The sequence below is a fragment of the Condylura cristata genome, unplaced genomic scaffold (assembly GCF_000260355.1).
Source record: "Condylura cristata isolate star-nosed mole 26May11 unplaced genomic scaffold, ConCri1.0 scaffold00032, whole genome shotgun sequence".
Taxonomy (NCBI): Eukaryota; Metazoa; Chordata; class Mammalia; order Eulipotyphla; family Talpidae; genus Condylura; species Condylura cristata.
In genome coordinates this window covers 7,560,211-7,573,820 of record NW_004567133.1, presented here as the reverse complement: position 1 = coordinate 7,573,820, position 13,610 = coordinate 7,560,211, and the positions used below count along the sequence as shown (strand labels likewise).

The 13,610-nt window shown below is 47.0% G+C and overlaps 1 protein-coding gene across 1 annotated transcript in view; it reads left to right on the top strand.

Annotated features, from left to right (window-relative positions):
* Nucleotides 1-8,935: 8,935 nt before the first annotated feature.
* LCMT1 (leucine carboxyl methyltransferase 1) overlaps nucleotides 8,936-13,610 on the top strand; it is a 42,455-nt gene continuing 37,780 nt past the window's right edge. The window contains exon 1 of the mRNA XM_004692054.2: nucleotides 8,936-9,128. Within this exon, the coding sequence (XP_004692111.1) occupies nucleotides 9,022-9,128 (107 nt within the window). The 5' untranslated portion in view covers nucleotides 8,936-9,021. The remainder of the gene's footprint in view (nucleotides 9,129-13,610) is intronic.

Genomic DNA, 13,610 nt, shown 5'->3' with positions numbered 1-13,610 from the left:
GCGCAGGCCCAGCCTAGCGCCCTGGCCGCCTGCGGGGACCTGAGCCCGTGGGGGGGCTGGCGCCCGGGAGGGCCGCCGGGCAGAGCTGATCGATGACCTGCGCTACCCTATACGCACTTCCCGTCTGGTCCTCAAACACACGTGGACAGAGCAGGCACAGAGGACGCGCAGTGGGACACCCCAACGCAGGCGCTCAGAGCGGCCAGGCTCTGGTGTGGGGCTGGCTGTCAGTGCCAGGGCCCCCGGGAAAGAGCCCCCTGCCACGCCAAGGGTGCTGGGAAGTTTTTTAAGTCTTCGTGAGGGTCTTGTAAATACCACCAGTGCAGCCCCTGTTTTAGGTAGGATAGCACTTACTAAAAAAGGCACAAAACCAGGAGTATGCGCTATTTTATTAACCTTCACACTCAAAGGCATCCAAGTCAGGCTGTTTTGCAGGTGGCCATTGCTGTTCAGGTGGCAGGGGTCATGCCCAGTGCAGACAGAGAAGAGGCCATAAAGATCATAGTAAACAAAATGAAGAACTTGGCCAAGGCAGCAATAACTTGACTTACTCTCTTGATCAAGACGCTAAGAACCCCCTTAAGGATGGTGACATACTAAAAGAAAGGGAAGCTGAAGACAGAAAACTAAAGCAGTTTCAAAACTGGAACAACTCAAAAATTCAAAGCAGACTGCGTTTAAAAATGAAATGGGAAAAGTTGTTTATATCCTATGGCGATGTGAGACTTGCATTGCAAAAGGTGATTATTTGGCACCACCAGGGTTCTTTGGAGAAAACCAATACTATATGGAACTCAGAAGGCGAAAACAGAACAAGGGGAAGCAGAACCGCCCAAGACTAAAAAGAGGCTGTGGAAGTGAGGAAAATGAGTGCACACAGCGTTCAAGAATTGTCCAGTAAATGCGACTTGGGTAGTTTTACCTTGTGGAAGGAGCAGGAAGGTTTAATTAGAATCGACTAAGAAAAAGACCTTGATATAGCAGAACTCACAAAGAATATGGAAAGGCTACAAGCGGAACACCGAACACCAAGGATGTTGTATTATCTAACTTAGAAGAGCGGAAAAAGCTGGCAAGATACAGGAATTTTTACCCAAAAAGGAAGTTCAAGCTTCAGGAGGAATTGGAATATATTGAAGCTTCAACACAAAATGAAGCTTCACAGCAAACCATAGAAATAAAAGACACAAGGACCACAGCTAACAAAGAAGAAGACTCTGAAAGAACTGGGCAATGGGAGAGTCCAGTTACATTTGTGGCAGATTTGGAAGAGTTAAGAATATCAATGCAGATAAAACATGTGACCCTTCAAACTATTCAGAAACTAGCTGACTCTATTGCTACTGCCCCAGAACTAGAGAGAGGACCACAGGAGCAAACCACTTCAGAAATGAATCAGCTGAAGGAGAAACAACTTGTTTCAGTAAACTTATTGGAGGAAGAAGAGTGCTTCATCAAAAACAAAAGTAAGGAGTTACTTCCTTCTAGAGATTACTTCCTGAGCCAAGGAGATGAAAATGAAATGTTAAGGCAGGCAGTTATCAACATGAAGGAGAGGGCATTCCATTTTGAAACAGAGTCATGTAAACTAAAACAGAAAATGAAAACATTATAGAAACACCTAAGGAAAGTAGGGTGAAATGCAAGCATGGCAAGGGACAAGGTGAAACTTTCTCAGCTCCTGACAGACCAAGAATCGACGTACCTTCCAGTGGAGAAGGCTTGGAGCAACTATCAAACAAAACCAGCAGGGCAAGACTATGCAATTAAGTCCATGATTCAATACAATCACTCTGATGCAAGAAAAGACAGTTTCCATTCAACAGCAGAGAGATGAAGTCAGAGTAGCTCTCAAAACAACAAAAACCACAGAAATGGAAGTTAATGCCTGGGAATGAGGTTTGCTACTTTCTGGATAGCAAACAATCCTACCCAAACCAGGAGCTAGAAAGGGCTCAGATCTGGGTAGTGGAACTGCAGATTCTCTCCTGGGTAAATTTCGAGATGCAGATGACAGAGGTGTTAACCTGAGAATGAAGATCATGGAACTGGAGGAAAAGGCAAGCCAGCAGGCCAGGATGCGGCAGGAACTTTCAACTGGAAGTCATTAGCAAGCAGAAAGATGAAACTGCTCAGTTTCTGGCAGGAAAAGGAAAATCAGAGCACGCAGGCCCCAGCAGACCTGAGGGTGGGCCTAGCTGAATCAAAGCAAAGGACAATACATCTACAAGGAAAAGCAGCAGCATCACAGGACCATCTGGACCAGGGAATGGTGCTGTGGTGGTGAAAAGACAGAGGAGGGGAAAACCAAAGGAACTCCTCCAGAAAAACTGGACCATGCACAGGATGGATTTAGTCACCAGGTCCGCATGGAGTAGAGACAAGCGCCTAAGGAGAAAGCTCTTTTGGGATTCCTGTCAGACAAAGAAAGGTGATTGGCAGCAAGTGTCACATTACTGGGAAGCACGCTGGGTATCAGCCAAGGAGAAATGGAATCACTGCTGAGAGAGTGCTAAGAGGCGCGAACAGATGGACGGCTGGGCAGCTTGGAGCACGCTGTGTCCCCAACACCCCTGGGAAACCAAATGGTCATTGGCGCAAAAGAATTCCTTTTCAGGACTTTGTTTTATTTCTACAATGAGAAACACATGAGCCTCTAGTAGCACCAAAGGGCTCTGCTCATCCTGTCAAGACTCTCCCTCAGGAGGAAAGAAGAAAGCAGCGAAAGAGGAGTCACCAAGTCTAAAAGCACCCTAGGATCCAGTCCCCAAACCCGGGTGGTCTAGCAGTTAGACCCAGCATGAAGCCGGCGGATCTGGAAACCTTTTACTTGGTGCTGCTAACGCCTGTCCCACCGATGTACCTCTGCTGCTGAGCCCAGCAAGACCACGGCGTTGCCCTGAGAGATGTTCAAAGTAGAAGATTCTCCAGTTAGAAGACAGCCTTTTCAAGAAACCATTCTCCAGGTATATGAAGAACAAACCTTTGAGAAACGATGACATACATGCTTGCAGTTAATTATTTAAATATTTAAAGAAAAAAAAAACTATGTATAAAAGAGCTGGGGTGAGGATCAGAAATGGAGGTCTGGGGGAGGAGGGGATTCATTGAAGACAGAGTGGGGAGCAGAACTGGCAGGTCTACTGAAATACAGTGCTGAGGGGAGTAGCGAGCAAGACAGAAGAGGTCTGTGCTCCATGTGGGTCACCCCCTGGCCGAGAATGGCTGTGGGCAGCTTCACAGTGCTGTGCTTGAACCCGCTGTGCCACCCGGGAGGGCCCTTACTTTAAGTTTTGTAACAATATCCTCAAACCTTAAAAAAACGTTTTGAGCCACAAAGGTTGTCAGTCGTTTAAAGCAAATTGGTTCCTTCTCACCAGAGTAAGCACTGGTGGGACGGCAGCTGCGGTTGAAACTACGTCACATTCTGCTTGTGCTGCCGTAATGTGTAGAGAGCAGGTTCTGTGCATGCCTTGGGGGATGACAACAGCAACCTGTGCACATGCTCAAAATTATAAACTATGCAGGGCACCCCTCTTGTAGAGGGACAAGCTGAGCAGCATAAAGTTTGCACCTAACCTGTATGTTAGGAATGGACACTGCATGGCCCCGCTGAGCAAATGCCTCTTCCCATCGCCCAAGAACCCTCTAGTGTTACCCTGTGTTTGCCCGGGCCTTCACCCCCCTCCTTTTCCACGTGTTAAATAATCAAATGACACCAGGGTCCTCCTGTGACTGTCCAAGACCCAGCTGATCCTCTTGCTCCCAAACCCTGTGCTGTTCTCCTCCCTTGCCCAAGCCCAGTGCCAAGGCAGTCCTGGGAGGAGGCTGGGGCAGAGCTGGAGGCCGGAAGAGATTGCACTGCACAGGCAAGTAGTGTTGGGGGCGGGGGAGGGGGAAGACATCAGGAGAAGTTGATTCTGAGAGCCCCTTCCGTGCCAGTATGCAGGCAGCCCTGGGCAGCCCTCTTCTGCATATTGTGCCCCAGCCCAGGTCCTCTCTGCCCTCCCCAGCCACATGCCACATGACATGACCTATATCCTGCTGCATCTGTCCTGGTCCCAGCCATCCCCGAGGACCCCTCTGCTGGGGACTCTTGGACACATCAGCTCCATCCACTAAGAGCCTGACCTTTGCAGAGATGAGGCCGTGCAGACTGGGGACGGTGGGGGCTGTGGAGCGTAGCTTGTCTCCAGGCTCACAGTCTCTTAAGGTTCCCGTCCCCAACAACCCTCAAGAAGATCAGGGGAAAGTGCTCAACTCTCCTGAAACGACTCTGCGGCTTCACATTCTAGGCTGTTTCTCCCACCAGCTCCCAGAAACACCTGAACACCGGTTTAAGTCATACAGCTGCTCAGCTGAGCAATTTTCTCTTCCAGCCTAGAAAACACAGTAACACACCTGGTCTAATCGTAGTTTGGTCCCTGACTTAGTCACAAAGGTTGTCCACTGCTTCATTCAGGCACAGCTGACAGTATGTTCAGAACTGAGCTTGCGGGGGCGGGAAAGCCCGTCAGTTCCCTCTCACCAGTCTGCCATGTAAATCATCTTGGTCCATTTTGGGTTCCCAGTTGGGGCAAAGGGTAAGCTTTCCTCTTCCTTTCCGGAGTTTCTTCCATTTCCCCTTTGCTGCTGCTGCTGCTTGGTACTGGCTAGATTCTGGGGCAGGGGAAGTGTCTCCTGATCGGCTCCTGGGTGCAGCTGTCTCCTCCAGGGAGTCTCAGATCAGCACCATCCCAGTTGGATCCTCTTGTGGCAAAGGCGCGTGATCGAGGACTCCAGGCTTCAGTCACGTTTGAGGAACGTGTTTCCTGTGCCTCTGAGGAGCAGGATTTGGGGCCACGTGGTACTTTGGGCAGGCGGATGGGGTGGAAAGCCCGGGTCCACGCCCCATAAGCTGTGGGCTCAGAACCATCTACAGCAGCCTGACCTGGCCTGGGAAGCACTGCCTCTTTGTCATCCTCTGTACAAATCCATCAAGACCAGGCTGGATGCTGAGCCAGGTCTGGTCACGGGTTTCTGTGATTCTGCTGCTCAGGAAGGGGGTGCCAGCCTTCCTGGGGGTGTTGGGGAAAGGGATTCTGGGGTCCTCCACGTGACTCTTCTTTTCTTCCAGCCATGCCAATCAGTTTCCCCAGGGGGAGACCACATCAAAGGAGGGTATTCTGGTTATGGGCAGACCGTGACCGGGGGCCTGAAGCCCCTGGTTCAAAAGATGAGTCCCTCTGCATGAAGAGCCTGAGTGTTAGGGGTTGGTAAGAAACAAAGAAATGAGCCGCTAGGGTGGAAGAGAGTCAGACCTGTTTGAGGGAAGAGAACTTGGGCTAAAGCACAAGCTGGTGTGCAACTTGGCAGTGACCACCGAGGAAGAGGAGGTACATAAAGCTGATCAGGATCCTCCGTGGAGGTAGGGCCATCTAGTTTACGAGACCCATTGTTGTCTTCCCCACTTCAGCTCAGCAGTGAGTGTCCTGGCTGGACTGACTTGAGTGGTGAACACAGGGCCCCCCACACCGCAGCAGTTTATTGACCAACGAGGCTCACAGCCCAGGGGAGTAGGCACACCATGTCGGGCCACAGGAAACGCATGGGGACAGGCACTGAGGAGGGGTTTGGGAGGCAGGTTTTGAACCAGGCTTGGGAACCCTGGTTCCAGCAGGAGGGGTGGTGGGGTGGTGTGAGTCAGGCCTTAGGCTGGTAGGGAACAGAAGCCTCCCACTCAGGAGCCAGCAGGCCTCGGTGGGACCCTCAGCCAGGACTCTATGGGCAGGAACCCTTATGTGTAGGGCAGGGGAGAGGACCTAGCAGTGAAGACATTTGAGGTCTCCTTAGTTTTGCCAGCTCTCAAGGCACCTCTTATTACTGAATCAACATTCCAGGCCTTATACCACAAGACATTGCAAAAAGCATTCTTCCCAGAACTTATAGTTGAATGGAACATCACCAGAAAAAACAAACAAAAGTCACTTGTTTTATTATATACTAGCAATGAACCTATGGACAGCCAAACTTAAAAATACATTTTCAATCATTAACACAAAATTAAATATGTGGGTGCAATTCTAACAAAAACAGTGCCAGGACCTATCAGCTAAACACTACTGAACTCTGGTAAAAGAAACCAAAGAGCCAGGTTGATTGGGGCACAGATCATGTTCATGAACTAGAAGATGAAACATAGTAATGATGTCAGTTCAAACTGGTATTCGTGTAATTCCTATAAAAATCCATTAAGATTTTTTTGTAGATGTTGATAACCGTATTCTAAAATTTATATGGAAAGACAAAGGAATTATAAGAGCTAAATCAACTGAACAAAGAATCAAGTGGGAGCAAAAACAGTCTCAACACTTACTATATATCCACAGTTACCAAGACTCCAGTGTTTGCAGAGAGATGACACAACACCAAGAAGCCAGAAGTAGCCCCAGCAAATATGCCCGGAGAGTCAGACAAAGGTGCAAAGGCGTTTCAGTACAGGAAATATTACCTTTTTCATCAACTACTGCTACTTAAAATTTATGGAGAAATCACAGGCCAGAACACTTGGAAACAGGCCCAGAAGAAGACAGAGGGTGGTCTGACCAAGACAGTGGAGAGAGGCAGGTGAGAGGAGGACAGTTTACAGTCCAGGATGAAAACCACCAATACTGGACAACAGTTCACAGCTTCTCTCACCTTGCAGAATTCAAGAGCTTCTCACTGTTCAGCTGCTTAGTCTCTGGTGATTTTCCCATCAGCTCCCATACTCCAAATTCAGCTCACCCAGACTGAGGGTGCCATTAGCATTTTGCAATACTCTCATCGTTCTCAGGCTATACCAACAGCAAGATGTCACTCTGTAGCTTCCAAGCTACATCCTCCCATACGGAAGGATGGCAGAATAGGGAGTTGTTCTGTATTTCACACCTCTCATTCAGTCCCTCAGATTCATTCTCACTGGACCATGATAATCACCACCTCCTACTCCTTATACTCCTGAAGTGTAACCAGGGTAATTTTGTGAGTGGTGAGGCTTTAGGAAGTGTCACCCTAATATCACACACACAGCCTTAGCTGATCCTCATGTACGGAGAGTTGCACTGTCCACAATTAGCTCCAGCCGTGAGAGGGAAACAGACACCAGTTAGCCAGAGCAATAACTGCCTACTGAAGTGCTCAGGAAGAAGTTTCATGGTAAAAACCCAGTTTTGGGTATATTTTAAAAGATTATTTATATTTTAAAAAATATTTTTAAGGATTATTTATGCATACAATGACTGGGTGTAGGCAAAGGTATTTGAGGGAGTGTGACAGGATTTATTATTGACAGTGGGGAGCAGAACAGGTGGACTAAATATCCTGCTGAGGTGAGCAGCAGATGAGACAGGAGAGGTCTGCTGCGCCATGTGTGTCAACTCCCTGGTTGGGGATAGAACTCACAGTGCAGTGGCTGGTGATTGCTCTAGAATGCAGTCTTCAATCCCTGCATCACCAGGGAGGGCCTTAGTTCCAATATTAATGTTTGCAGAGGTTTTATACTCTAGTTTCTCTGTGAACTTTCTCCGCTGGGACATCGTTCACAGCTACTCTAGTGTAGTCGCACAGCCTTAGATGACTAAACTTGACATTTCCAGACTCCACTCCCATGTCATAAAATTCCAGTCTCTGTACCAGGAACTTCAGTGTAATGAGCTAACTGACCTGCCTGCACAAAGTCTTTGAAGTGGACTTCAGTGAAAAAGTTGACCAAAGTGCTCTGAATCATCAACTTTTCTGAACACAGTAAAGGAGACAGGTGCTCTTTGCTCCTCAAACAATAGATGAATCAACACATTTGCTACACCCTTTATCCAGTACAATTCAGCCTCAACATTCAGACCTATAGGATCGAAACCTTGTTCTACTTGCTGTTAACACTTATTACCGACCCACTACCACAGAATGTACTTAATTTGCTTTACCCTTTTCACAGAGGAGCACTCAAAGTGGTAAGTTTCAACCCTGCTTCTGGAAATACTTACTTAATCTGCCTTCCCCCACTGCCATTTCTACTTTGGGTACCAGTAAGAGCTTGTTACTCCATTGGATACTATGCAAGACTTGTTACCTGATCCTGCCCCAAGATGTGTGTACTGGCTTTTTGTTATAGTTTATTTTGGGCTGTGTTTGTGTATTTCAATAAGAATTGAATAACCCCCCTCCCTCTTCCCTACACTTGATAATGAAATGAAATATACAAACATGCTTTTCAGAGTTTGTCCAGTCCAGAAAATTTTAATAATCAATCCAGTACAAAATATATGTAATGAAGTTGAATATAAATTTTGCTAGTTTTGAACTCTACAAACACACTTTTTTTAATGAATACTGTTTCTAAAATTGTCATCGATGTAACTGATAGCTCTTGTTCATTATCTTCACTGCTACATAATTTTCTGTGTATTCGTTTTGCACTCTTTCTTCAATGCATTTCAAACGTGGTTGTGTGTGCAAAGCTATTAGCTTACTTCCTGGCACTCAATAAACTATTTGTGCAGCCGTTGAGAGTGAAGCCTGAACGTGACACCTGAATGTTCTTCCGCTTGGACTCTTAGCCTTTGGTACAGTACTGAAGATACAGCTCGTTCTTCAGACAGGTGTTAAGTTACAGTTATAAAATTTATATCCAAAGATCAGAAACGGTGACCTGTGGACGTTATTGCAAATAACTACAACTCCCAGAAAGCACAGGGATGCTGGTTTTGACTTATCATTTTCCTTTCTTTCCGGGTTGAGTAGGCGGGGCCAAGGCAGGGAAATTATCCAATGAGCTTCTTCACGGGATGAAGGGGCGGGGAAGTTGCCCCTCCAGCGTCTGGGCCAGCGCCAATCAGCGGGAAGGTTGCTGGGGCAGCGTCTGGGCGGCGTCATTGAGCCGCGCCAGCTGCGCCGGGGGAGCCCAGCCCCTCTCCTCTTCTGCCAGGGGGGGCCTCCTACCTTCGCAGGCGGCTGTCGCCCTTGCTTCATTGTGCCCGGTGGGCGCATGGACCGTCCACGTCGATGGCCGCTAGCCTGAGGAGTTCCCCTTACTCCTCCCCTTCCAGCTCGACCGACACAGACGACGAGGGCGTGCGCGGCACCTGTGAAGATGCTTCCATCTGCAAGAGGTGCTGCTGGGCCAGGGGTCGGGGCTGGCTTCCCGGGTGGGGGCGCACGGCGGGGCTGCGTGTGGGGTGGGGGGATTATGCTTGTAGGTGTCTGCATTTTTCGTCACTGAGCCACTTGACTTGTCTTTCTCCTTTCCCCCATCTTTCCATAGATTCAAACCTCTCCTGTCAAATCCCATTATAGAATTACATTCAGAGGACACACTTCAAATGGGCAAGTGTCCGTAACCTCAGAATTTGATATCGGTTGTGTAACTATTTGTTTGCTTTTCGTCCCTCTTTTTAAACATGCATCTGGGCCGTGCACGCACAGGATGTCACGCAGCCTGTGCTTCTGATCACTTACCCATCTCACAGGTACCGCGAAGGAATTAAAACAAAACTGCTTTGCGTGGCTTCTGAGATGACCACGGTTCCCATACCTAAGTCTCTTTTTTAGAAAATTTAAGTTGATTGCCTTTCCTTGGGAAGCTAGTCCCTCCCTGCTGGTGGCAGCACTGAGCAGCAGCTCCCTCCCTCAGGGGCCCTGGGGCCTCACTGTTGTCTGTTCCTGACCAGCCCCACTGGTTTGTCTTCCTCCCTGACTTCTGCTGTCAGTGTTTCTGCTCCAGTTTTAATTATGACTGTTTCCAGGAACGCTTCATTTCTCAGTCCTGCAAATTATGGCAACCTCCCTTTGAGAACCTTCCATTGCTTTGAGTGTGTATGACAGGGAAGTTCAAGGGATTTATAATAATTCAGGTCAGAAAACACTGAGAGAGGGTTGCCTTCTCTGGGCATTGACAGACAGCTGCGTCAGAGGACTCACAAGCCTCACAGGCATCACATACCCGTGATGCCTCAGTCTTCTGCCCAGGTTGAGATTCCCCAGCCCTTTCAGCAGGAAGACCTCCCCTTTCTGCTTCCCTCATACAGATTGTAAATACAGCTCGTCAGGCTTGCCAGCTGTGGCCTACTTGCTTGGTTCATAACTGTGTCAGAATAATGGTCTGTAATGAAAACTTTGATGTTTAGCATCATTCCAATTCTTGTATACATAAGTAAATAAATCACTAAAAAATATATCAGAAGCAAAACTGGATATTCACCATGAAACTTTTCCTGAACACTTCAGTAGGCAGTTATTGCTCTGGCTAACCAACGTTTGTTTCCTTCTCACAGCTGGAGTTTATTGTGAAGAACTCAGCTCAGTACATGTGGATCAACTAAGGCTCTGTGTGTGACATTAGGGTGACACTTCCAAAAGCCTCGCCACTCACAAAATTACCCTGGTTACACCTCAGTGAATGAAAACCAGTTTGAGGACATAGTTCATGAGTGGTGTTTTAGCAAGACACTTCAGTGAAGACATTCGAGACAAAGTCTTGAGTTTGGAGTATGGGAGCTGATGAGAAAATCACCAGAGACTGAGGAGCTGAACAGTGAGAAGCTCTTAAATTCAGCAAGCTGAGAGAAGCTCTGAGCTGTTGTCCAGTGTTGGCAGTTTTCATCCTGGACTGTACACTGTCTTCCCCTCCGCTGCCCCTCGTCATTTGGTAGTCGCTCTTCCTGTGGCTGCTCTCCTGCAGTGGTTGCCTGTCTCAGAGAGGGGTTGCCTTTCCACTCCTGTTCTCTAGGTTATGGTGTGCCTACATACGCACGACTGCTCCAGGTTTCTGCCATCAGATTTGCATGTCCGGTGCCCACACGCCCGAGTGTCTTCTGTGTTCACAACATTGAAGCCGCAGGTGATAGCCACAGAGGCTCATGGCGCAGAGAGGCTGATGAATCCATTTACCCTACAGTCATGCAGACTTATGGGGAACATGCACCCCTAGCACAGGCAAGGAAGGAACACACCACCCCAGGAAGACTGAAGAATAGCTCTATGCCTGCCTGGTGGTTCTCACTTTTGTTTTTGATGAAGCACTTCTTCCTCCAATAAGTTTCCTGAAACATCTTGTTTCTCCTTCAGCTGCTTCCTTTCTGAAGTGGTTTGCTCCTGTGGTTCTCTGTAGTTCTGAGGCAGCTAGTTTCTGGTGCTCTTCCTGGTGTGTTGAAAGGTTGCATGTTTTTCCTGCATTGGTTTTCTTAAGTCTTCCAATTCCTCTTTAAGCCGTTTAGAGAACCTGCTGAAGGCAGTGGAGGGGGTCCCCCTTAGAGAAGTCCTTAGACTGCCATAAGTGGTGGTTCCAGAGAAGTCTGTCAAAAGATCAAGTTTAAGAAAAAGATCCTGGAGCTTGCTTGCAAAGCTGCTCTATTATCAGTTAGATTTGTGTTAATTCCTCTCCATTCTTTTGAATTTCATTTCATCATCTTCATATGACTTTAACAGGTGAGCATAATGTATCAGCAGTTTGGAGCTACTGTCTTGTAAGTGAAGACCTGGGTCTGAACTGCAGAAGTTTTCAACTGCATATTTTTCAACTGAATCATTACTTGCTTTTTCCCACTGTTTCAGTATGTTAATTTGATGTTTTAATTGATAATGTTCCTTTAGAATGCCTCTAATTAGATCCACATCTATAACTCTTCTCAGGGCTGCATGTTTGAAAAAGTTTCAACAGATGGTTGGATGATTGACGCTTCTTACTTAACGCATTGATCTCCATGTCCTTTTCTTAGTTTGAACCTAATAGGTTGCTCATAGCTTCCTCATTCCCATTCTTTTAGTAAGTGCTGTTGCTACAGGGCAGTGAGAGAGGTACCCCAGGACCCCCAGACCTGCCCTTTCTAAATAGGTGCTGCCATCCACCGCATCAAGACAAAACATATGATCTTTAATGGAAAGGGACTTTAATGCAGTCAGTGTGCAATACACAAAAGACAAAGAATAGAGTTTCTAAATCCAACACCCAAAATTACCTATCCCCTCATGGGTAAAATTCCACTCAAAAGGGATTGGCACAAAGCAAGGCCTGAAAACCCAGACACACCTAAAGCACTTTCTGACAGGGACCCTTAGAAAAGGGTCAGAGATGGCTACATAATCTGGGAGGAAAAGAGCACAATGAAAGTCAAGATAAATGCTGCCATTTATCAGTCAACCTCCCCATGGAGGTTCTCACCTACCTCTATTTCAGCCAGTTCAGGACCATGGAACAGTCACTTCTCCCATGTCTCTGCTCCATGTGGCTCCCTCAGGTCACTTCTGGCGTCCTTCCTTTTTCCTTTCTCTTTAGTCTCCTCACCAGATTCTCCTCCCTGCTTTGTTCCACCCTCCCTTGGATGGGGTAGGGAATCTGGAACCTCCCCTTTTCCTGGGGACCCCTCTTAAACTGTCATACTCAACACATGGTCTGCAACTGGTGGTTTTTTTTTTTTTTTTTATAACAGTTGCAACTGGTGTTTTTTAATGCTACTTTGTGATAGGAATAAAATTTACACAGCCCTCATGAACGGTGTATACATCCCTGTCTGTCCTGTCCACATGTGTTTAAGAACCAGTCTGGGGAGTGCAAGCTGGGCCACTGGGATTTTGGGGGGCAGTGAGAGGATTCACCAGAGATAGGGGGAGTGGAACAGGACTCACCTGAAATACACAGCCTAAGGGAGCAGCAGGTGAGACTGGAGAGACTGCTGTGCCATAGGGTCAGCTCCCTGACTGGGGATGGAACTCATGTTACAGTGGCTGACAATAGCTTGATAGTGCTGTGTTTAATCCCTCCATCACCAGGGAGGGCCTTGGTTCCTATATTGATGTTTGCAGAGGTTTTACACCATAGTTTATCTTTCATTAGAGAAGGTAGATTAACTGTGAACTTTCTCGGCTGCGACTTTGTTCACACCTACTCTAGTGTAGTTACACAGCCTTAGATGACTAAACTTGACATTCCCAGGCTCTACTTCTATGTCATAAAATTCCAGTCCCTGTACCAGCTCATTCAGGGCGATGAGCTGACTGGTCTGTCTGCATAAAGTCTTTGAAGTGGACTTCAGTGAAAAAGCTGACCAAAGTGCTCTGAATCATCAACTTTTCTGAACACAGTAAAGAAGACAAGTGTCTTGCTCCTCAAGCAATAGGTGAATCAACACATTTGGTACACCCTTTATCCAGTACAATTCGGCCTCAACATTCAGACCTATAGGATCGAAACCTTGTTCTACTTGCTGTTAACACTTATTACCGACCCACTCCCACAGAATGTGTACACTGCCAAGCTGGTAGGCTATGCTCACTTATTTGCTTTACCCTTTTCACAGAGGAGCACTCAAAGTGGTAAGTTTCAACCCTGCTTCTGGAAATACTTAATCTGCCTTCCCTCACTGTCATTTTTACTTTGGAAGTGCTTGTTTCTCCATCCTGCCCCAGTATGTGTGTACTGGCTTTTTGTTATAGTTTATTTATTTTGGGATTTACGTGTATTTGTATTTCAATGAGAATTGAGTAAATCCTCTTCCCAACACCTGATAATGAAATGAAATATACAAACATGCTTTTCAGAGTTTGTCCAGTCCAGCAAACTTTTATAATCAATCCAGTACAAAATATATGTAATGAAG